Here is a 24,361-nt window from a genome sequence, read left to right on the forward strand (position 1 = left end):
TCGGGCAAGATTTTCAGACCCCACACTACATTATGCATTCAGTTCTTAGATAAAGGAAATAGTAACAAAAACAATAGATTGCTTTTGTAACTACGGGTTTGCTTTAGTATGTTTTGTATATTATAGCTATGGGCGATGAGAGTGGGCGGAAATCAGATATTATTTCGCTTCACGAAATGAAAGAGGCGCAGCATGGGGGGAGGGAAGGGAAGGGGAAAGGAAGAGTGAAAAGAAATAATGGAACTATTTGGTTGAACTCGTGCAACGGACTTCGCGGAAAGAGGATTGTTTTAGGCCTACCCTCCATAAAACATGATCAACCGTTTGCTACCAGGTGTGGCTAAAGTTGTAGTTTTTCTTTCTTTGTAATTTAAATGACAAATTAAATATCTTTTTACATCAAGTAATGTTTACAGGACGAAAAATTGTCTATTTGTGATGTTTTCTTTCTTATTTGGGGAGTTTCGTTTCCACTTCTCCATGCATTTGCAAGTCCTACGGTACATAATAAAAAGTCATGTCTCTGTTGTGGTTATGTGTCCACAGTCTTACCTAAAGGCAAAAAGAAATTTGAAAAAGAGCTTCTTCTAGCCTGGGTCATTGGAGGTCTTGATAAAATTACCAGTTCTACCAAAAATAACTGTGGGGAATTAACATTACTTAGCAACTGTCCATAACTGAAATGTGCTGTAAGGAAAGAGTTGACTGTATGTTTAAATTATAATGGCCCCATGTAAGAGCATAGCACTGACGAAAAGAGCTGAAACTAAAAATGTCAGTTTGAACAAAATTTTCCTCTGTAGTGTATGATGAATTATAAAAAAAATTATGGTAGGCATGAAAAATTTGCATCAAGATAGTTAATTGGAATCTATGATAATATTTACACAGTCAGTGAGCCTTCTTTGTCCTGTTCAGTTTTTTCTTGCCTCTCAGGTTTTTGTTTACTCTTGCAAATTTATATTAATTGAAATAGTTTCTTTCTATCAACCAAAAAAAAAACGAACTAGCAGGGCATGAAATTGTGCCTAATACAGGTGCCAATGCAACTAAATTTTTCACTTTGGCGACCAAATCTTAAAACTTAGTCACCAAATTGGCGACTAGAATGTTTCATCATAACCTTACGAAAGAGATAGATTGAATGAAAATGATTTGCAAAGATAAATCTGCAGCAAACTTCCTCGTTAAGTTTGTTTCCAAAGTGCAGCACATGCATCTCAATTGATAACTAGACGCCATATTGGATTTAGGTGAGCTTGAAAGTTGTATATCTCCCATCCTAGTGTCCACTTTGTAGCACGTTAAAGATCTTCTTCCTAACTTAATTTTGGAGGGTCTATCTAGAATGCTGACAGCGTGAAAAAAGGTTTAGTTTGTCTTTGAAAATGGCGACCAACTTTTTTTTGAATTGGCTACCACTTTGAAGAATTTAGGAGCCAAGTGGCTATCAGAAAAAAAAAATTAATTTCACACCCTGACTAGCCTTAGAAAAAACCCCAAACTATGGAGACAAAGCTCTTTTTTTCTTTTAAAATACAGAAGAACCCTGCTAACTCAACCCCCCAGGGAAATGAAAAATAAATTGAGTTATTGGGGTTTTTGAGTTAACGGATTGTAAATGACTAAAAAAATTAGGTCAAAGGAAATTGGATCTTGCTTGAGTTACAGGGGAGTTGAGTAAACCAAGTTTTAGTAAGCTGGGTTCAACTGTACCTTGACTTTCTTTCATGACTGCATAAAATTCCTTCAAAGGAACCTAGGCTAAAAACCTACTCCTTGGTTTTATGTAATTTAACCTGGCTAGCGGTAAAACAAGACAGAGCAACGCCTAACTGTGCACTGTAGTATGTCACCATAACATAGCTCGAGCATAAGGGATTGGAAAATACCACTTGTTATATACCTAGACTTTCACTCAACAAAACGAGCACTGTGATTGGTTGATTCTTGGTCACATGCCCCTAATCAGATTCAAATGTATCCCAACTGGGATACAATTGTGCAGTTGTTGCCCACTCGCCAAATACAACTGCACACGACTGTTTAAGGGAAAGTCTAAATATATAACAAAGAACTTAAAGTATGGTCCCTTGGGAAACTAATTACTTTTGTTTTCCCAAGAGGCCTGATTTTTCCCAAGATAAAGTCAAGGAAACATTGAACAAGACTCTTGGGAAGACAAAACTAACTGTTTCCCTAGGGATCATAAACTAAGTGTATATTTTTTAGTTAAGCTAAAAACCTACTTTAAACCTAAGCTTAAAACCTATTCCTTGGTTTTATGCAATTTAACCTGACTAGTGGTGAAACAAGACAGAGCAAAGCCTAACTGGGCACTATAGTATGTCACCATAACAATAACTCGAGCATAAGGGATTGGAAAATACCACTTGTTTACACCAAGAATAAAATCTGAAAAACCAAATGAAATAGCTCCAACACATGCACAAAGTTTGGTCCACTGCCAAGCTTGGCTACGTAAAGAAACCTGAAGACCAGTGATTGCTCTCCAGATCATAACAGATATCATCAGCATGTATCCAGCAACTGTTCCCATGAGGGAGCCATTGAGGTTTGGAAAGTACAAGGAATAAGTGTTTAGAGTTAGGATCGAAAGACCCACTAGAACTAATGGATTAACTGGTGTGAAACTGAATGCTGAAGCATAGCACAGATGGGCGATACCAAAAGAGATGACACCAAAATGGAAATGGCTATGTTCCCAAACTATAAATATATCGCCAAACATGGAGAAGATAAGGCCAAGAAGTATGTGGCTGTTATAGTCATGGGGGTTCACTCCTTGCATGATGACAAAGCCACACAGGCTTATGATGGGTAAGATCTTTATTGCAGCTGCCAGTATTGAAGGATTCTTGGCTTCTGGCAGCCATAGTATGAAGTAGATGTAAAATGTCTTGAAAAATGGGAGGAGTTTGGGGACTGCCTGTTTGAACTGTCAAAAAAAAAAACACGAAATAGATCAAACTCTGCATTCTCAACAAAGTTGATAAGTAAACTTGATTCATGTTCATAATAGGGTCTCTCCTTATTATTCTTTTTTTCACTTTCTTGTATTTTCATAATTCTTGGCATACTGATTGCAATGAACATGGTTATTTATATGATAAGCTGAATCCCATGTGCATTTTGATTGGTTGTTATTTATGATCAGTAGAGGACAATTACATGGATGACCTCACCATTAAAAAACTTTTGTGTTATCATATAAAACAAGTAGATTCCATGCTGTCATGGGTCTGGACAGTAATACATTGCAGAAGGCATCAAAATGTGGTAAGAACATCAGTGACAAACTGGGCTCAACCACTTTTTTGTTCTTACCACTTTTTGACATTATCTGTGATCCATTAACCATTTAACCCCTAAGAGTAATTGACAACTGATTTCTCCAGGGTGTATCACCCTTGAATCAAAAATCTAAGTCACAAGAATAAAGGAATTGATCACTTAATAAAGAAGCTCTTGATTGTTGAACAAATTCACCTTGACAGCAACTTAGGAAATGTAGTGGGCTTTTTTTACTTTAATTTTTCATGCTGCTGTTGTTTTAGGTTAGACTTATACTTAATTTCATAAATATTTGTTTAAGCTATATCAAAAGTAAATATCCAAAGACATGTAGCATTTTTGAGACCTGTATGTTCACTTGTGATTGTCTTTTAATTGAAAAGAACTTTGTAAACCGTAAATTAAATTAATGTTAATAGTATTGTAATACATGTATCGTAATGTAGTGTATGTATAATTAGTGTAAGTGTAAGTAACAGTAGTGTAAGTAGCAAGTACAATGTAAGTGTAATTAATACTGTAAGTAGTGTAAGTGATCGTCTTGTAAATAAAATTGTTTAAAAAAAAAAACAAAAAACAAAAAAACTTAGGAAATGTATGGTGAACATTATGGAGAATATGCTAACTGATATTTGGGTGTAAGGAGTTAAAGAACAGACACACGGCTACGAGGAATCTATTTGATAAATTGATCCATCAAACAAATCTTAATAAGTGAGGTCATCACTGAATCAGAAAATGTCTGTAAAACCCCCCAAAAAATGCAACCAAACTGGCCCAAGACAACTTCCGGTCACAAACTGAACATCTGCATGTAAAACTCTCAAAAGCAGAGGCAGATCTTGCTTTTTCAAATCTGTTTTTATCACTTACCACATCGACAGGTTTAAGTTCACAGTCTAAGGAACATGATCTCACAAAACTGTTTGTAGAGTCCATTTCCGTCATGACTCAAACGAGAAAGTAAGATACGTAACGGAAAATGACCGCTCAAAAGCTATCAATTAGCTTGATGGAGGTCTGTTAGACACGACGGCACCCTCGCACGAAAATTGTAATCAAAATATTGACAAATAATCTCGAAGTACCTAATAGATACCTCTCGTCTTGTTGTGCACATTAGTCAAGACCTGGCTGCTCAGCAATTAGTTGAGCCTGCATGTTTTGGTCAGTTCACCCATTCTAATCTAAGATGGCGGATGAAAGCGAAGACTTCGAGGAACAAATTTCAGACGCTCAGCCAAAAATGGAATGCGAAGGTCAGTCTTTGAAAGATGATTTTTTATCAATTTCCACTTATTTTTATCACGTGTGCAAAGCATAAAGGATTCAAAGTTTTTATACAGTATGATGATGAGGATAAACATACCGTGTCCCCACGTGTGTGCGCATATTATTTACATGTACGGTTTGGTAAATAACAGCGAAAGTGAACTAAGATTTTGAGTCTGTTCTACATGGGTAGTCCTCATGTTCCGTTTTAAATCCCCAACATTCAATCACAACTTGAAAACCTGAATGTACGGAGTAACAGCCCACTTTCAAAAGATTATGCTGAGGAAATTAATTTTTATCACCTACACGGTTGTTGGACCCCAACAAAGAACAATTTATCGAAAAAGGTTAACGGGAAAAACTACCTCTATAACGAAATTTTTAAGACATTGAAAGCCCTCATTTCAATTATCGTAGGATATTCTGCTCCGCTAAAACTTTGAATTAAATAAATGTGTGGAAAACATGATATTTGATTGATTAAATGAAATTGAAAAAATATTTCCAAATTTAGGTGGAGGTAGTGAGGAAGAAGTAAATCAAGGATGGGCAGATGCTATGGCAAGAATTCTTGAAAATCAGTTACCGGAGGACAAGGTACCTGACAAAAGAAAAACTTCAGTCACCATTCCTGCTGACATTGTGTGAATTATACAACAACTAACAAGCTTCAAACTATAACCCTAAGAAACAATGTCACTGTCATTTATAATCAAAGCGACTTACTGTTTATGCTTTAAATTTGAATCATCTCAAATGACAATTTTTTTTTAAGCATAACACACCAGTCTGCATCTTTAACTAGGAGACTCATTATCAGTAACTGAGGGAAATACTGATAGTCTGATGGGATATGAGTATCCTTGTGAAACGCATTGATGGAAATTAATTGTTATTACACAGTTTTATATTATGCATTCTCAAAGGATATACTTGAAGGATACTGTTTTAGATCTTTTTTCATTGGGAATAACATGGACTGAAAGACTTTCAAGGTATGACTGTCAAATTTTTGATTAATTCTATCTTTCCTTTACATTTGTAGCCACCTGTGTTATTGAAATACAAGAAAATTGAAAAGAGAAAAGCAGAGAGAAATGAACAATTAGCCTCCAAGAAGGTAAAGAGTAGTTTTTTGAAAGGTCACAAATTTTCCAAGTATAGAAGAGCTTTAAAAATGTCATCTTCTACTGCGTGTTACATCCATCAGGGCTAAATTCTCTTTGACTCACTATTTCACTGATGTTGCTGTTGTTTTCATCTAATAAGCTGAAAAGTCAAGAACGGCATGCTATGCTTGAGAAAGACCATATTAAACCTGATGCCTCAACACTGGATTATGAAAAGAACTTAATGAGAATTGCAACAAGAGGAGGTAACTGTTATTGTTGCCTGATTTTATTGGTATTTATTCTAGTTTCATAATTTTATTTGTAGTTATCTCTCTCTGCTTTTAGAAATGCTATATGCAGCTTGTTTTTGTTTTTGCATGTTTAAATTCCTTCCAACTGTTTGTCTGCTCATCTGTCCATTTTTAAATTGTTCATTTGTCATACTCTACTTTAGTTTTAAGATGGTAGAACAATAGTTTGCCTTTAAAAAAATAAAAATGCTACTTAGGTAAAAGAAAATGAGATACACATAGAATACAATACAGGCCCTGGATGCTCTAAAGCTGTGTAATGGTACTGAGTTCACACTTATGAGTTTTGTAACATCTGGGATTATATAAAGTGGTCTGAATTTTCCTCTTTCTTTTCAACAACCTGTCAAAAACCAAACAACAGTAATAATATGTTATACAAGTTTTCCAGCAGAGTGCAATTTGCAGGAAAAAAACACAGCAAACTTAGTTTAAAATAGTTTTGAAGTCAGATTCATTTTGAAACAGGTTTTTGAGGACTCATAAGAATCTCTCCTGAACTTTTGATCTCCATCTCATTTTAGTGGTCAAACTGTTCAATGCTGTCAGTAAACATCAGAAGGAGATGAACAGTAAACTAAACTCTGCTCCTACTGAAGCCAAGAAAACAAAAGGTGAGAGCCTCAGCAAACGAGAATAATTGTCATGTAGAGTGCAGATGATTTTATTGTCAAGAGGGTAAAGCTTGTTTGGTATGCCTCTTTTCTTCAAGAGTACTGCATCATAAAAACTTATGCTAAGCTTTTTTCTATTTTCAAATTTGTTTTTGCATAATATATTAGTGGAATTGATGATTTTATTCTTAGGAGGGTACAGCTTGTTTGCTATGCCTCCTTTCTTCAAAAGTGCTGTATCACAATAACTTATGCTAAGGTTTTTTTTCTTTTTTTTGGGCCCAATTTTTTTCTATATACTAGTGGAAACGATGTCCAAATCTACCTTTCTTGACATGCTGAAAAGCAGCTCTGACAAGGGACGGACTCAAGAGAATAAAGAACAGAAAGGAACGGTAACTGCTGTCTGATTTCCTTGACCTTTTACACCTTAACATCAGTGGGCATCTTCTCCACACTGCTTCCCATACATTTCCTCAGGCGCTGACAAGGAGAATTCGTTTATTAATCAAGAGCTTTTTTTATTTGGTGATCATCTCCTTTATGCTTGTTACCTTAATGTTTCGTTCAGGGCTGATATTTTTAGGAGAAATTAGATGCTTGTCACTCTTTAGAGGTTAAAGGGTTAAATGTTAGGTCAAATCTGCTTTGAAGTGAAGCGTAAGCAGCGAAAAAGGTTTGAAAACACATACACATGGGACTTCAAAGTCCACTTTTTTTTGTCTCTTCCAATTCCGGACAATGTGTATTTGAAAATATACCGATCCTCTTTTTCTTTGGTGTTTCAGGGAATCGAGCTCACTGATACCGACGATGCGTCATCATGGAGCATTCTACGGGATGACTTTATGATGGGCGCCAAGATGAAAGACTGGAACCGAGAAGAACAAAAAACCAAGAGGAAAGATAAAAAACTAACAGACATTACTGATCATGAACTGGAAACAAGTAACGCTGACTTCTTTGATGAATCAGATGATGGGAACAACGAGCAGTCGGATTCAGAGTCAGATATGGATTCGCTAGGGGGCTAGAGCGTGACAAAGCGTGACAAAAAGTTCCTCAATATCGCGCTTTTTTGACAATTTCGTTACTTCGAATCACACTGTCCTGTGACGCAAGGTGATGCTTTGCGGAGAATGCTGTCAATAATACCAGTTTGCAGTTTTAAAAAAAAATTCAATCGACATTGTAGTGGGAGATGGAAATCTTCTAAAATGGACGCAAAAGTCCGGTCCTAAAGGCGCCCAGAAGAGGGTTGACTGCCCCCTTAAAGGAACTCTGCAAAGAGCGCAGTTTCAAATGTATCTGCTCCGCGCAGACAAACTAAAATCGAATTAATCCCTTGTAACCTTTGCCGTGCTCTTAGTGGTTTTCTCTTGGGTGTTTTAATGTAGAGGCAACGCGTGAAAGCTAAACGGTCAAATTTTTTTGGCTAAAGTAAGGCCTCGTGTATCCCTATCAAACGGTTCCACCCTAAATATGAATGTTCTTACATGCGTATTGCCTCTTTTGCTGTTGTTTATTTCGATTGTTTATGATCACCAGACAAAGCGAATGGTTGATCTATTTCCAACTGCTTTCCTTTCTTTTATGGTATTGTGAAAGCAGTCGGTATATTTGGGGGAGGGGGGGGGGGAGAGGGGAAGAATAAATGGCAATCATACGATTCTTCGATTTTTGGCATCCGACCGCGACTTATAATTTAAGAGGGGGCTAATCTGTCTCCGGTTTACACAACGCCTGAACGAATGATTTAGCAGCTTGGAATTTCCTTTCAAGCTCAAAAACGGGATGTAAACCAAGGATGCAGCTTTCACAACAAGTGATCAATTATGCCTACTAATTATGCGTGCCGATGTCCGATCTTTCTGATGTTCAGACAACTTATAAACTGAAGTTGTGTCATCTCTGATTCTTTACGTTGTCGTGATGGGAGCTTATTGTTTTGCGTCGGTATTGCGTTTTGTTGTCTCGGACATTTTTACTACGTTGTCATAGAAAAATATATATATATAATAGGTATTCATTAGCATATAAAACTACCCTCTGGCCTTCTGCCCGGCTGCCGAACAATTTTCAAAGAATTTCCACTGCAAAGTTATTTCAAACTTGTTGAAAGTATCAGTTGTCGCTTAGAAATTTCAAACGAAATGGAAAATTATATGCGAAAACCATATAGCAATGAGTAATGTTAAATGATTCTTAGTTGGCTTTTTCCTTTTACTTTTTTTGTCTTTTCATGACAACCTCACTGCAATTAGATTTCTGTATAACAAGGAGCAAAATTATAATTCCAAAAATAGGAAAAATCGGAAGTAACCAAGTCGGGATACTAAGTAATAGAGGACTTTTTCTTTTTAACATGGCCTCATCTAAAGACGAGGAAAGTTCAAGTGGAACAATTTGGTAAATTCGCGACATTAATCAGTAAACCCGAAACGTAGTTGAGATTTCGCATAACTTTTGCGAATTCTCCCAATCTCCCGGGTGTTTAATCTCCCGATTGCTTTTGTAAAATATTATCTCAAAAACACGCGCCTTTCAAAAATGTCACAACTGTGTTTACTTACTCTCAGCTAGAGATACCTATTTACCAATGAGAGCGCTCGTAATCTTGCATCTGATTAGTTGAGACAGAGGCGCGAATTTTCTGAACCTATCACAGAGCAGAGTAAAGTGCAACCAATGCAGCCCAGCATTACGTTCGATAGCACAGAAATCTAAGTTTGAAAAAAACAACAACAAAAAAAAACAAATACAGCGGCAAATCGAAAATTATTAAATCGCCTTAGGCAAATATTTTGTTTTTACGGAAAATGTAGACACCTCTCTTCGAACTCGCCATCTGGTTAACTGTTGTTGTTATTCGTCTCGTTATGTTTTTAATAAAAAGGGCTCAAAATTCAACTTTAATTAACTGCAAGGTGTAATAAAAAGACACGTGTAATATCATAATTGTTACGTCCTTTTTTTACATGTAATGTTTATGTAAGCCAAAGCTAATTTTCTTTCAAGAATCCCAGCATCGTGTTATAGCAGAAAATGTTAAAAGGAATATATATGTATAGCCCTGCATTATTCCGCGCATATTTGATTCACTCCACAACTGACTTCTATTTAACTGTCAGGTGATTAATTTCTCGCACTGTAAACAAAAGAATTCCATTTTCTCCGTCATGATGATCTGTTAAATTCAGCATCACTGAAATAGATTTTTGCCAAATATTTAAAACCCAGTCTTAAAAAGATTCATTGCAACAACATTGTTTGGAGGGCGTGCAAAAGGTTCGTGAGCAAAATTTTCGCGGACAAAACTGTCGCTTAACAGAAATCAGAAGTGTCGCTGTTGTGTTCAAGTCATCTCCGACAAGGATTGTTAATTAGCTCCTTAAGCAAACTATTTGTCATTAGAGTGTCTGCTAAAAACATTAGCGGCATAAAAGGGAGATGGACTCGTCAAAATATTTGCACACAGCAATTGTAAATTTTCCTTATACTAACAATGTCATTTGCGTTTAATAAGTCGCTAACCTGCGAACGCGATGAATTGTTCAGAGAAGATCATCAACTGGGGTTTTAGCCGATACGTAAACGCCCCAAAAAAGATTTTCGCCGGATGACGGCGAAATCGAAACCTCGAGGTATCAAATGATATATTACGCGGGCGACTGACACGAATTTGGGAGCGTGGAAACACTAAATGAAATAATGAACTTGTCATTCGAAGAACAAAGGAGGGCGACCCAGTTCTAGTTGGATTTCGATTAACGCAACATAATAATTGACAGTCGAGCTAATGGGCAGGAAATGAGAATATATAGTGATCTCTGATCATGTTATATCGTATTAGACACTTTCCCGGCCTCAGAACAGCTTAGCAAAGTGAATGCGTGCAAGGCCGTGTTGGATTTGACGCAGATATCTAATTAAGCCCAGTCTACGCGAGCGAGCGGAGAATTTCTGAGAAGAGTTATGGGTAAGCGATTTATTGGAGCACTTCGTTCTGTTTGAAAATATTTGGTCGATTTGGCGACCTCTGTATGTTTGCCGCCATACGCTATCAGATCTTGGTAAAAGAGCGCTGGTAAACACAGCGCCAATAACGGAAAGTCTTGGAAGATTTATATCTAACAATGGCTACTGTATTACCCACTATCGGCTCCAGAGAGACGGCTGTGAGGCTTCAAACTGGTGTGTCCTGTCTCGATTTTATTCAAAACATTTACGCTTAGCTTTAGCGTTGAGGAACCTCGCGCTGGCTGAAAATAGCATAATTGTAGTTGCAGCGGCAGCGTTTAAGTTACTTTCTCGCTAAGGATAGTACTTCAATTAATGAATCGTCCCGATTGTTTAAGAAGATTGAAGGTTCAAAATTTCTTCAATTTTATACCATATTCAGTTAGCGATTAGTAATACGCGAAAGCGCAGTTTTCTTTGGCAAAATTTTCGCCAAAGTATTCTCGGTAATAATTACGTGATATTTTTTTATTTTCCGTTCTCTCAGCCAAGAACATTCTTATTTAGCGATAAAATGTCGAGTTGTTTCCCTGATTACTATTATCATTTTTCTCTAGCCACAGAAAAATTTGATTTTCACAAAGAGCCCCCAAACAAGCGATTATGCGGAGGTTGTGGATGCCCTATTAATGATCGGTTCCTCCTCAAAGCTCTCGATCGCTACTGGCATGAAGATTGCTTGAAATGTGGTTGTTGCGAGTGTCGGCTTGGCGAAGTGGGATCCACATTGTACACGAAAGCAAATTTAATCCTATGTAGAAGGGATTATTTGAGGTGAGTATTTACATCAAATGCTCTTTTAAAATTTACTGTTTATTTTAGCGATTTGGAATTCTATGGTCTTGTTTGCAGACTTCTTCCATCAAACTAAAATTTCGTCTCCAATTTGTTTGGTTAAAATGATGACAGTTGACACGAAAGTTCCAGTAGAGAATATTGCCTTCAAATGGGCGCATCTATTTGGGAATTCATCACAAGAAATAGTTTTTCCTCAGAAGTATTTAATGGGATTGAGCAGATTACTTTGTTTTTCTAAGATTAAAAACACTCCGTTTTCTCTTTAGCTCGACACATTAAAGAGCAACTTTTTCACATTATTAAATATACTTCACTTGTGCTTGTCAAGAAATATGATCACACATTTCAATACTTCCGTCGATTGCTGTCAGTCCTCTTCAAAATATTGCCTAGCCTTTTAGCGGTGAACTCTAATGTACATCAATTAGTAAATATTCCATTAAGAGTGCTTTTAGTAACGGCGGAAAAACACAGCGATCAGTCTAAAGTGCCTTGTTTGCAGTCATGTTTTAATGAGTTGAAAACGTTTTTTCCGGCAGTCAGTCAGTGGGTTGACCTCTCGTCTCTCCGGATATGATTTTTCATCCACTTGGCTCGGATAAAAAGATTACTAACTGTTTATACTGTCTCTTTTAGGTTGTTCGGAACAAAAGGGTTTTGTACAGTGTGCTGTAAAACTATCCCTGCCTTCGAGATGGTGATGCGTGCGCGAGAAAACGTGTATCATTTGGAGTGTTTTTCTTGCCAAAGATGCCATCAGAGGTTTTGTGTCGGGGACAAATTCTACTTAATTAACAACAGAATTCTGTGCGTTGATGACTATGAAGAGATGATGGCCTATGGGAAACAAGATACCAAAAGATTTATTGTCTAGTCCTGGGAAAAAGTGATCTTATCCATCATTCTTGTGGAAAACGCCTTCGTGATAGCACCTCGCTACACCTCATTTTTCGAATTGTGCGCGCACTGTTCTTCATTTCACCACTTTTCGGGGTTAATGTGATTTTTTTATTGACCCTTCGTTTGGCTGCTGAAAATTATAAAATCAGTCCTGGAGCCTCTTTCTGTTCGTTTCCATTCAGATTTTAATAGCTCTTGTCGTTTAATGGTTCTCCAGTGGTTTGTTTTATAATAATTCATTTTCATTTTATTTTTATTTTTTTAACTATGGCTTCTCAGCAGTTTACTGGTCTGTCGTGCGGTCCACATGATCAATTCCACGCTCTGCTTTTAATCAACGATCATTCTGGGCGCATCAACAAAATAAAATTCGTGCTTTATAGATATTTTAATTAACCCCCGGATAGTGACTTTTGATATCAAATTTGACAAGCATATGGGAAGGCTACTTTCCTTCATTCCTGGAGTCTTGTCGGAAGCTAGAAAAGATAATCTTTAGCGGATAGAGTATTTTGAAGGGGAGGCCTCTGGTCCTTGAATTTTAACAACAACTAAGAACGCAACACTCGCAATGGACAATCTGGAAACTATAACTCGGAGCAAGGGTACATCTCACAGATGTCTGTAACTATAGACGGAAAAAAGTCAGATTTGCCTGTGAAATACAACAACGACACTAACAAGACAACAGCACAAGATTTTAGGGAATTAATAAAACATTCCATGAATTTTATGAATAAGCTTAATTTGTGCGAACATAAACCTCTTCCGTTGCTTATTCTCATACCAAACCTTTTAGGACCTTTTCAAACTTTGCGACTGAATGCCAGCATAATGAGTGGTTGATGTCTGGAATATTGTGCGTGACTCAATAATAGTGCAAATGGTTTGAATTAGCTTAATGGATTGCATTGAAGATTTTCTATAATCACGGCTGGCTTGCACCAAGTGAGAAAGATGATTGCGTAAATGGAGTGCCACTAAGACGGATATTGGCGGAAGAGCACTCACTTAACACGACGTGAATTTGTTTGTGGAATGCGATTATCTAAAACAACTCTCACTTTGCACGAGATTCAACATGAAAGCTCGTGTACAATGAAACATACGTTACAAATATTTCACAACAATTTAAGCTCAACGGCAAACATCATGGAACGATAGTCCTACAGAAAATAAAGCTGAGATAACTATTAACGATCGATCAATCTAATTTGACAAGCTAATTGAAGTATAAAGTGCTTGTCTGCTGCCAAAAAGAAAATTTCTTAGATCTTTTTGAAACAAAAGTAGAGTATCTTTTTACCAGAGGGATGTCCGGAATTTTTTGCGGCGCGAGAATGTTTCAAAAACAAATTACTAAGCGGTTTACTCTCTCGCAGGATCGAAGAACTCGCACGGAGGGCATTTTCGTCTTTCAATGTGAGATCACAGAACACTATTGTGTTGCAGATTTCCTGCCTCCTTTTCTTTTTGGTTCGTAGTTCTTTTGTTTGCGCTTTATCGGCGGAAAATTTGAGCAGTGCTCAATTCATTATGCAATCAGACCTCGACAAACGAAGGACAACATCCCGGCGTGAGTGGGCGGGAGGCTACCATCTCACTTGTTAATTTTCGACTAGCTAATTTCAGGTTCATTAAAAGTCCCAAACATTATTACTGGTAGCAGAGTGATTGCTTTAGAAAATTTTATCATTTCATGGATAATAACATTAAAAACAATTTCTTGTGATTAGGAAACAAAACTCACGCACAGGACTTCTCTGTTCCAATTTCTTCAACATACGCGCAGCAGATTTCCTCGATTTCCCAGACTTCGCGTCTCGACCTCAACAATCGTTTGTTTTTCATTAAGCTTTAAAAGAAAATAATTACACATACTGTTTTCTTATGAAACCGCCGCGATGGCTATAATCGTTTGTTCATTGCGACATCATCAGTTGTGTACTTGGTTTACAAATGTTTTTTGTAATAATAAAGTTAAGTATAAACGACGTGCGGTTACTATTTGACCGTCATAAGGTATTGTTGAGTAGCAGAGCCGGGATCGAATAATCAATCATTTGGTGAAAGTAAGTGTTTTACTCAATAGATTAGTGATGGAAACAAACCCTATGCTATTTCTTTGCACGGAGGAAAAATGTGATCAAACTGTACTGTCCCTATAGTATAGTAATAAACTCTACCTTCCTTAAAAGGGACTTAATGTGAATCATCGTGACGGGGTTGGGTCACAAACGGCAAAGTTATCGAAAGGGGTTGATACAGTGCGTCTTCACTGAGGGTGAACAGGCTGTGATTGATAAGCAACACGGGAACAGTAAGAGAAGAAGTCGACCGTATAAACAGAAGAATAAAAAGTCGATCCCTCTACGGTCCGTATGGTGATTCACTCAAGGATTGCAGTGGAGTAGACAATGTCATCTCGAGCATGTCGAGAGCTGCTAAGGAACTGTAAGTTCCAAAAGGCAGTTGACAGCGAGTTCCCAGAGTTAAGCGCTTTCGATTAAGCCTGTAAATAACAAATTGTAACAGTCTTTTATAACGTTTGAAAGAATTTTTCGCAGAGGCAGGTCACATCTTAAATTTCCAAACTCATTGGTGAAGTCGCCTACGCATACGCTGGCAAGAGGATCTTTGGTTTGTGGTATTTGAGATCAAATACCACCATGACAGCGCCCCCCCCCTCCCACCCTTCCGCTTTTTATTCTTATCAATAAAGGGCAAAATTACTGAGCGCTGATTGGTTGAGAGAGAGGGAATTTTTTCTTAATCGAGGGCATTTTTAGTAATCAAGAGAGGGCATGATTACCTGTTAATGATTGGCTAATCCGTTGCATAGCAACCGTTCGTTATCTTGAAATTTGTTATCAAGTTTTTGTTGCAACAATGGCTTGTCGTTTTATTGAAGCGGACGACGAATTAATTGAACTTTTGAAATGCGAAAGTGAAAACAAAAACACAAAGTTTTGGAGAATAAAATTTCATTGAATCGATTGGTCAGTTCAATTTGATTGATGATTTGCCGTAGCGCTAAACAGGCTTCCCAGATAAAAATAGACTGCGCGCGTGATTTTCCTTCGTATAAATTTTGCCCTTTATTGATAAACAAGTAATCCCATGAGACCTCGTACTATTAAGGATTAATACACTTGAGTTTTCAAAATTTTCCAAATTGCCCTCGTCGCTTCGCGACTCGGGCAATTTTGGAAAATTTTGAAAACTCTCGTGCAATTAATCCTTAATAGTACTTGGCCTCATGTGATTACATATACAAAACAGCAAGATTCCACCCAGTGACCACTAAATACAACTCCTTGTCTTGTACCCAGACCTTTCACGGCCAGGTGGTAGTAACGATCTAAAGATCCTACATTTCAGTTACACGGTAGGATCTGAGTACGAGATTAAACAACTCCTTTACAAGTAACTCCTCACAGCTTACCGTTGTAAATTCCTCTTCATCCATATGGTTGTTCTTCAACAACACAAAAACTGGCCGTTGAGTCAGATCCTCCTCCGGGTCTAACATTGGTAATTCTTCTCCACAGGAGCCCATGGGCTCCTGTTCTCCACCTGTGACTCGCGAGTAAGTATCTGCAAGTGTCTGGTGCAGCCAGCCGTGACCCGCGAAGAAATACTCGTGCCGAACTGAGTTAATGATGAGGGCGTGCTCGCACAGCTATGTTTAATGGTGCTTTATGAGCGGGTTTTCTCTTGATATAATCTAATTAAAGGTGTCTACGAAAAAGTGATGATGGTGATGATAGTGATTATAATGACAATGATGATCAAGCACTCGAGCAACTGCCAGTTACATAGACATGAAGTGAGTGAGAGGATTTCTCTTCGTCCAAGTTCAATTCATTATAATCCAAGGTTCTTTCTTCAACTTTCTATATATTTTCTTTGCCAATACTTCGATAATTTTATGTCCAAAAGTTCAACTACCCTTGTTCAGGGTCAGTGCAAGCGTTTTTCCTATGCGATTCGCAAAGTTGACTTTGGGTGGAGAGCTGCGCGTTCGACTGAGCCTAGGCCAGGTCAGTTCTTTGGCAAGACACTTCACCTTTACACTGCCTCTCTCTACCCTAGAGAATATGAACACCAGCAGGACAGGATCCTCTCCTAGGAAATCTGAGAGAACGGATGCCTGGGGAAGACTGAGAACCTTGTCCTACTCCAGTGGTGCAGGGCGTCGTCAGGAGGGTCCTAAGGTGTTTGCAGACCCCTCCCCCTTCAATTAACATACAAATCTTGCAATTAAGGTTTGCGGCAAAGCGCAAAACGAAGAATCTTCATAGTTGTTATCGCGAAACTTATAGTCATACCGTTTCCTTTGTGTATTGCGTTACGTGTTAATTACTTGTGAGTGTTTGTACGTTTTGTCAGGTGTAGTGTGAACTTGTGGTTGATGTTTGTACAGTGGCGTCATGTTACGAAGTCAGGTCGAGTAATTTGTCAAGTTTTGTGTATAAATTTTGTCCTGTGGATCTATGTTTATGTCCATTTTTTAACCAGCAGCGTCACTGTCTTTTGCCTGTAAAGTTATCGACCGTTGAGTACCGTAGGCGTGTGGATGTTTTAAATGAATGATGAATAAAATTACGCGTGACTTCGGCTACAATAGCAAAAACCATTATTTGTGCTTGATACTGCACTTGCCGTCCTTCTTGCCTCCTGAATACACAAGGCACACGAGATGGAGAAGTGGTCAAATCTTCACGTAAGAGGCGCACAAATACGTAACTGCGGCCCATTTTTAATCAACTTACTTATAAGAACGGCCCCCCTGAGGAGTAGCCAGACTCTTGATCGCTCTAAGCTACAGAGATCGAGAAACACCCAAGCACGAAGAACCCTTGGCCTCGTGCAGGAGGGTGGATTGTCATGAGAGGAAACAAAGAACTACCCAAAACAATAACAACGAATTAAAACGATTCACAAAAATACAACAATCCCAGACTCCAAAATAATTTGATTTATTATCTTTTGTAGTAACTAAGTGTGTCGTGATTGGCTAATGCAGCAAATATGTAAATTGCAAATACTCAACAAAAATAAAAGGTAAAATGGTCTTGAGTTAACCTTTGACCCCTGGCAGTGACTTGCATCTACACTGAAATTCTTCCTGACACCATCACCCCTGAATCAAACATTAAGGTCACTACAATAAAAGAAGCGTTCACCAACTAGAGAAGCTCTTTCTTGTTAAACAGCTTCTCCTTGTCAGCACTTTGGAAAATGTATAGAGAAGACTATGGAGAATATGCATACTGATGTTAGGGTGTAGAGGGTGAAATCAGTGGTAAGTTCTTCATTAACCCCACTAATTATGTATGCGGCAGAGCTCAGATAGAACTCAGACAAAAGATAAGTTTTCGTCAATCAATGAATAAATGACTCAAGTCGATCATAACTCAAAGCAATGCAGGTGGGTACGTCTTGTACTCTCTTATTTGCGATGGCGAACTTATCTGTGTATGTTATCTGTGTATGTTAACCCGTTTAACAATTGGACTCTTATGACTGATCATCAACATGCCACGGAATTCCCTAATGTCAATTACATAGGAATTTAGTGAAATGAGGAACAGAGGGAAATTGCCTTTAAAAAAGCGAAAAATTGTCGGGGCTAACCAGAGGAACGATGTGAAGTTGTCAATTAGAAGAATATACCATTAGATCTTTTTAGTGAAAGCGCTGAACTTCAATTCCGCAACTAATACCAGGGGTAGCTCAGCTGACCTTTTCACTTTAGTCAATAAAATTCTAACAATCAGCTGACCTGACTGAAAACTACGGTTGAAATTTGCAGTTTAGATTATTTGCACGAATTATACATTTTCACTTTTAAAATCCCTCTGAAAAATAACCACAAGTAACTAGAATGTAGTTTTCTTGAATAAATGGCTCGCTATGCATTACTCAAATTATTTATTATTTTAGACTTTTATACTAACCCTTTTTTTTTTTCTCTAGGTCAATATACTAGTTCAGTTTAAGTATCGCAGCACCACTTCCCGGCTGAGTGGCAAACAGACTCTCAGAAACCCTTTTAAGCCTTTCTGGGTCAGCGGCATAGTATCCGTCATGCACTTGTTTCATGAAGTCGTCGAGGACATCACTCGGCACCAGGGACACTGTACAACCGCCCCATCCTGCTCCTGTGAGCCTGGAGCCAACGGCTCCAGCTTTTCTAAAAAAAATACAAATAAATCGAACACCAATTTATCAAAATATGATAAATTTGTTGATGAGAAATTCCAGAGAAACAGAGTCAATACCTGCACTGTTGTACCAACTGGTCAAGTTCTTCACAGCTGCATTCATACATCTTACTGCAACTTTCATGGCTCTCATTCATAAGACCACCCAGGACCTGCTCACGAGACACAAAAGTTGGCTGTCACAGTAGATCAACTAACCAATCACATGACAAGCCAATAACTCAAATATTCAAAATTCTGGAAAACTAGACGCCAGTACCAAGAGCGAGGAACAGGACAACTGGTGTCAAGGGCGGGAAAACATACAGCCGGCTCCAAAGGCGGGAAACCATGCAACCGGTACGAAGAGCAAAAAGAGATACAACCAGTGTCGGAGGCAAGAAAGCAGGTAACCTTTGCCAGGGTGAAAAAGCATGCCACAAATACCCAGCACAGAGAATTGCAACCTACGTTAAAAAAAGACAAGCAACGGACACCAAACAGTTATTACCTGGACGGCATTAGCAGGTTTTTCCTCGCACACTGACTTAAACTTGAGCACTCTGGAAGCTTCAGAATACACGTGTTTGGCTCGATCGTGCAACTTGAAGCTGGTGACTCCTGCTGTCGAAGGACTCATGCATTGGCTCACTAACTCCTTGTCCTGTGAGCACACAAACAAACAGACAGACAGACAGAAACCTTCAGCATGATTTCAGTATGACCCCATACTTCAATATGCATACAGTTGTTGGATAGACTGAAAAAACAATAGCGAAAGCGAAAGCGAAAGACTGCTTTTGGGACTACGGGATAATTTGGTTTTATCAACTGAATTGATAATGTAAATTGGCCACCGAAAAAAACTTTCTAAAGCTGACGATTTTAACTATCCCTTCACCATTCGCTCTGACGAGGAACTACGGCCCGAAACATCGGCTTTAGGAACTCTTTAGAAACTCTCTAAGGCGGCCAAATAACATTATCAACTCAGCTGATGAAACCAAATTATCTTGTAATACTTGCCCCCTTATTTCATCTGGGTATTCAGGTATATTTTAGAGGAATTTGGAGTAATGTAGAGATCTCTCCATACCTTTACTAGATACATGTAATTGGAATATTTGAGGAAATAAAGCAAGGAGTGTTCCTAAGTTGTTATCACCGCAAGCAACTCTTGGACTATTTTGATATCCTACTCGAGGTCCATCCAACTTTTATACAATCAACATACCGTAAGTGCAAAGTATTCACATAGCTCTTTCTTCGTGTACGGCTCGACATGCAGGCATGAGTCCACCATTGCAACCCTGTTTCAAAATAAAGCGGAAAAAAACAGATACCTCTTAAACGTTGCATTCTTACTTTCGATCGATCAATGACTTGGAATAAGGGCTATTTGAACTTTGTTAGAATTTAGATTTTAGTTAAAATAATTCCAAGAAACACTCACAATTGTTATGTTCGGGTCTACTGACAGTTTATTAAGTAAAATCGAAAGTATGAACTTAACTATGGTTTAGCAACTTCATCTTAAATGGTATATGTTGCTCATCCAAGGTGCAAAATCTTACATTTCATCCAAGCTCTTTTCCGCGCCTTGTTGTACCTCGCTCAAACGACGAACACTTTTCCAGTCCAGTCCACACTCCTTCGCCAGGACCTGTTTACAAGAGGAGAGGTGAGTTGAGTTTCAAGAAAAGGATCCAGTCTAAGGACCAACTATGTCGGATCTTAAACCAGTTTCTCAGAAACTGCAAGTGGAGTTTCTCCTTGAGTGCTACTCCTTCGTTCCTCCTCCCCCTTACGTAAAAAAAGTCCCTGATGTTATCCCTTGACGCGAAAAGGTAGTATGTGCCAGGCTTGAAAGGCGCCTTTTTTCCTGATTTGCAGAACTGCGTTTATCAATAATACCTTTGCTGCTAGACGACACTCGACTACTCTTGCATTGAAATGCGTGCCAGCCGTCGCAGATTTCTTCATCTCCACCTGCAAAGACAAAATAATATAAAAAGAGGTTCATGTCTGAACATGGACCGAGTGGCTTGTTCTATCGCAGCTTAGTCCAGTTTTAGTAGAAGTAAGTGACTTGCAGCACAGCTACTCTCCTCTGGATCGGAACCCAGTTTATTATAAGAGAAAGGCGCTGTGCGAATGCTTATCACTTTGTTCACGATAAACTGAATTGGATTTTATTTGGTTCCTACTTATGATCTTTGATAGGACAGACGCAAAGATTTCATCACCAATAACAACCTTTCGCCTTTTTATTCTAAAAAACAAATATATTCCATCTTCCCTTGGGTCTGTACAGTAATAGGTCACAGAATACCACAAAATTTAGTAAGAAGTCGTCAGTGACACACTCGGCTGCGCCTCGCGTGCAACTTTTTTGTTCTTAACAAACTTTGATGTCATCTGTGATCTATTACTGAACAGATCCACGGTAACGTGGAATCTATTTGCCAAATTGACGTCACCATTTAATTTCACCTGTGATGTCATTCATTCTTGTTGTTAGCTAAAGAACAAAGCTCATCACATTTTTGATTCCTTAATTTTGAATTCCTAAAAAAGAATCATTTGTTTCTCAAATTACATACCAAGCTATTCGCAATCACAAACACAATGCCTTCTGGAAGAGTGACATCATAAGCTCTTATTGGATCAAACTCGATGTGCTTTGCCTTTAGGAGTTAAAAATGAGAAATAAAAATGAGAAATAAAAATGAAAAATGAGGTAAAAAGCTGTTTCTTCAGCTAGTATTGTTGGCAAGTTCAGAGAAGCTTTAAATGAACTTTACATGTAACTCTGTAAACACCAGTAGATCAAGCAGCTACTTCATTCCTCATTTCACATACATTTGTTATCCTATCTATTATAATAATTCTCATGTTTTGTCCTTCGCTTTTTCCCTTTTGCATTTTAGTGACAATGTTCTTTCAATCATGGTGTATCTGTTTATTGCACTTTGTGTCATAAGTTGGCACTTGATGCAGGCAAATAACATCAACATTTAAAGGTTAATTCACATCCTGTACAATTTCCTTCTAGTCAGAAAATTATTTTCTTACTGTTCCTGGCTCAGCCAAAAAGGAAATGGATTGGTCCATTCTGTAAAACACAAGGCAAGTTAGAGTACAGGATTTTAAATTTTATTTATCAGATATTAATACTGGGGAGATATTCAGGGCTGAAAACAAATTATTGTTCAAAATGGGTGAGGGAGCTTTTAAATTTGATCTAACTGTGAACTCAGGAGTAGCAGCAAGTTGTTGCCAGAAATCCCTTAAATGTTATGCACAGAGTCACTGTGAATTAGTGACACAGTAAACTGGTAAATTTTTACAAAGCTTGGACTTCAGACTGACTCACACAGCTGCAGAAGCTGAATGCAGTTTCAAGAGCCTGAAGTAAGTAGGAGCTAAGCCTGCAAAAAAATTGTCACTTTTTATTTTAAGGTGAGTAGAGGCAAGTACAAAGTGTGGGTGAGGGGTGGGCATTGCTCACGAATTGCCCTTTGCTCTCTGCTCATGCTTCCCTCACCCTGGCCTTACTTTCCTGAAAAATTTCAAAAAGGGACATCTTTCCTACAGGCTTCTTAAATTATTACTACTCTTTTTGAACAATAATTGAAATATCACAGATTACCCCCTAGAACTTTGCCACCCTTCCACTTGACAATATTCTGGTGCAAATAGATAAACTAGTCCTAAACATACTATGAGATTTACCGGTAGGTGTCCTACCAAAGAATACCACATAATGATCCTAGCCAGAGGTAGGACCTTTAAACACACTGACTACTATGCTACCATTATGATATCTTTCTCACAAATATATTACCAAACATGTACATGGCATAAAAAAGGAAGTCACAAAAGTTTTTTTGTAATGGTTTATGTGTTAGATTTTCTATGCCTACCCTCCTCCTTCAGTTCCAATGTAGCGCTCACATTTTGTGCATATCTCAGCAAGTTCATGCTGTTAAGCATAAAAGAAACAGATTTTAAAATATAGACTTTTCATAAAGTTTGGATTATTAAAAAAAAAAAAAATAAAGAGTTCACCAGCAAAAAGAAATTCGAATTTAATTGTTTGTGAAAATATTTCCCTTCAAGTTGACCTGGTTAAAAGTGAGTGATCACAATTTAAGTTTGTTTTAATTAGTATTTTAAACCCTTAAGGATACTTTGTTAATTCATAGCAGAAAATGTAAAGTTTTGCTCTGATGGTATAAGATCAAAATGTGTCATGGTAACTTTAACTCAAATGATGAACATCCACATTATTTTGAGAGTCACTCCACCATAAAAATTCTAGTTTAACTAGTTGATGGTACACACCTTACTAAGCTTGAGCCCATTGGCATGGAGTGTGGCCAAACCTGAGCAACAAACCAAAGCTGATGAACTTGAAAGCCCTGCACTCTGATGAAAAAGAGACAAAATCATTAGTGTCGTCAAAAAAACATCATCAGTGGTCACCCATTTCTTAACTTTAAAAATGAAAATTATATGAAATTATAAGGAAGAGTAAGTTGTTGCTGATAGAAAGTTAAATGAGTGACTAAATAATTTCACATTGACATTTCAGACCTTTGGAACAGTTCCATCTATAACAAGGTTCAATCCAACTGGAGATTCAATCTTCATATGATCCACTAACCCCTAAAAAATTTAAAGACAGGTAACAATAGTAAGATAGCTGATATGTTTGAATAATAATCATCATGATTATATTAAGCACTATTGTTATCATATGATAATTAATCACATGAAGAGACTTCAAGAGGGTACAGTTTAGCAAAAAAAAAGTTTTCATTCACACCTTATAGCCACAGAGAAAATAATGATACCATTCCTTTCCATCAATCTTATAATCTTCACAGCTCACACTGAAATCCCTGATAAAAGAATTTTGAAACAAGAAAATGGATACAAAAGTTAAATACATTTTTAATTGTGCAGTACTTGAAAACTATTCACTAAAATGGAAGTGTTTGGTGGGGGATATGCACCAGGCTGTGAAATAGTGAGGTAAATATCCAACCAGGCTACTGACTCTGAGGTGATATAGTTTCTTACTAAGTATATGCTAAAACAGTGACATATTGAAAGGATATTTGGAGTTTGAGTAGCCAATCAGAGTGCACCTTCAATGCCATCCACAGTTTTAGGATTTACTAAAAACTGCTCACTGATTGTGAAGCAATTTGGCCTGTTTCAGGCCACTGATAAATCCCAAGTGGAAAGGATAAAGACAAATTACATCAAACATAGGTGTGGTTGTGTTTTTTATGAAAAATTCATTTAAGGGTTGTTATTTGTATTGCACTCTAAATCACAGGAGTTGTTAATTAAGATGATGAGTGAACAAGAGTTTTTTTCTTTGTTATTTAAACACTTATTTTTCCCTCAAATTTACATATCATGTTGCAGAATGAAGTTTCTGAGTTGTATAACATCGCAAATATCAACAAGTGACTTAGTTAGAAGTTAACAAAATGAAAGGTAGGGGTTAAGATGTTTAAATCTAAAATATTCTTACCTAAGGTCAACCTAGTATCTTTTTATGAGTATTTTCAAAATGACTAGTAAACCCCCTCATCTCCCTGGAGCTGATTTGTTCGGTAACCCTCCTTTCTAAATTTGCAAATTAGTAACATAGAAAGTTTGGAATTTGATAAATGTCTGTTCTTTTACTTGCTCACCGGTTTGATCTACATGTATTGATGTCGTAAGACATTTTGGAATTTTCTCTTTTATTCCATAACATATCTCTATGCCTTATTACTTACTGGAAG

General features: G+C 37.6%; 4 protein-coding genes across 5 annotated transcripts in view; 2 read left to right on the plus strand and 2 right to left on the minus strand.

Moving 5' to 3' along the window:
- Positions 1–344: 344 nt before the first annotated feature.
- On the minus strand, positions 345–4,439 carry LOC131779215 (lysoplasmalogenase TMEM86A). The gene is made up of 2 exons (XM_059095742.2): positions 4,189–4,439; positions 345–2,959 (listed from the first exon to the last, which is right to left on the minus strand). The coding sequence occupies exons 1-2, from the start codon at positions 4,261–4,263 to the stop codon at positions 2,270–2,272; spliced, it is 765 nt and encodes a 254-aa protein (XP_058951725.2). The 5' UTR covers positions 4,264–4,439; the 3' UTR covers positions 345–2,269.
- Positions 4,440–4,505: 66 nt separating this feature from the next.
- Positions 4,506–8,122, plus strand: LOC131779226 (RRP15-like protein). Its single transcript, XM_059095754.2, has 7 exons — positions 4,506–4,574; positions 5,105–5,187; positions 5,636–5,710; positions 5,860–5,965; positions 6,538–6,627; positions 6,931–7,022; positions 7,416–8,122. Exons 1-7 carry the CDS (start codon positions 4,508–4,510, stop codon positions 7,659–7,661), a joined length of 759 nt encoding a protein of 252 aa, XP_058951737.2. The 5' UTR covers positions 4,506–4,507; the 3' UTR covers positions 7,662–8,122.
- Positions 8,123–10,290: 2,168 nt separating this feature from the next.
- On the plus strand, positions 10,291–14,432 carry LOC131779211 (LIM domain only protein 3). Of its 2 annotated transcripts, none has more exons than XM_059095739.2 (3): positions 10,291–10,606; positions 11,205–11,421; positions 12,082–14,430. In XM_059095739.2, exons 1-3 carry the CDS (start codon positions 10,603–10,605, stop codon positions 12,317–12,319), a joined length of 459 nt encoding a protein of 152 aa, XP_058951722.1. In that variant the 5' UTR covers positions 10,291–10,602; the 3' UTR covers positions 12,320–14,430. The 2 variants fall into 2 exon arrangements, with proteins under 2 accessions (XP_058951722.1, XP_058951721.1); XM_059095738.2 differs by lacking the exon at positions 10,291–10,606 and adding an exon at positions 10,613–10,821 and having other exon boundaries at positions 12,082–14,432.
- A 2,879-nt stretch (positions 14,433–17,311) lies between these two features.
- Positions 17,312–24,361, minus strand: part of LOC131779210 (N-acetylgalactosamine kinase-like) — a 9,482-nt gene continuing 2,432 nt past the window's right edge. The window contains 13 exon segments of the mRNA XM_059095737.2: positions 17,312–18,544; positions 18,633–18,727; positions 19,066–19,218; positions 19,789–19,864; positions 20,129–20,217; positions 20,469–20,543; positions 21,158–21,241; positions 21,630–21,669; positions 22,481–22,539; positions 22,902–22,985; positions 23,154–23,225; positions 23,386–23,461; positions 24,356–24,361. The exon segment at positions 24,356–24,361 is cut by the window's right edge and continues 34 nt beyond it. Of these exon segments, the coding sequence (XP_058951720.2) occupies positions 18,337–18,544; positions 18,633–18,727; positions 19,066–19,218; positions 19,789–19,864; positions 20,129–20,217; positions 20,469–20,543; positions 21,158–21,241; positions 21,630–21,669; positions 22,481–22,539; positions 22,902–22,985; positions 23,154–23,225; positions 23,386–23,461; positions 24,356–24,361 (1,117 nt within the window). The 3' untranslated portion in view covers positions 17,312–18,336.

Source organism: Pocillopora verrucosa, chromosome 8, assembly GCF_036669915.1.
Source record: "Pocillopora verrucosa isolate sample1 chromosome 8, ASM3666991v2, whole genome shotgun sequence".
In the NCBI taxonomy this organism is placed as follows: domain Eukaryota; kingdom Metazoa; phylum Cnidaria; class Anthozoa; order Scleractinia; family Pocilloporidae; genus Pocillopora; species Pocillopora verrucosa.

What these genes read in the sequence shown, in the direction of transcription:
- LOC131779211 (XM_059095738.2), top strand. Translation starts at nt 10,764, where the DNA reads ATGGCTACTGTATTACCCACTATCGGCTCCAGAGAGACGGCTGTGAGG. An exon ending in GGCTGTGAGGCTTCAAACTG is followed by an intron (nt 10,822 to 11,204) that starts GTGTGTCCTGTC and finishes ATTTTTCTCTAG; the next exon opens with CCACAGAAAAATTTGATTTT. An exon ending in TGTAGAAGGGATTATTTGAG is followed by an intron (nt 11,422 to 12,081) that starts GTGAGTATTTAC and finishes TGTCTCTTTTAG; the next exon opens with GTTGTTCGGAACAAAAGGGT.
- LOC131779215 (XM_059095742.2), bottom strand. Translation starts at nt 4,263, where the DNA reads ATGACGGAAATGGACTCTACAAACAGTTTTGTGAGATCATGTTCCTTA. An exon ending in AACTTAAACCTGTCGATGTG is followed by an intron (nt 2,960 to 4,188) that starts GTAAGTGATAAA and finishes TTTTTTTGACAG; the next exon opens with TTCAAACAGGCAGTCCCCAA.
- LOC131779226 (XM_059095754.2), top strand. Translation starts at nt 4,508, where the DNA reads ATGGCGGATGAAAGCGAAGACTTCGAGGAACAAATTTCAGACGCTCAG. An exon ending in AACAATTAGCCTCCAAGAAG is followed by an intron (nt 5,711 to 5,859) that starts GTAAAGAGTAGT and finishes TCATCTAATAAG; the next exon opens with CTGAAAAGTCAAGAACGGCA. An exon ending in GAGAATTGCAACAAGAGGAG is followed by an intron (nt 5,966 to 6,537) that starts GTAACTGTTATT and finishes ATCTCATTTTAG; the next exon opens with TGGTCAAACTGTTCAATGCT.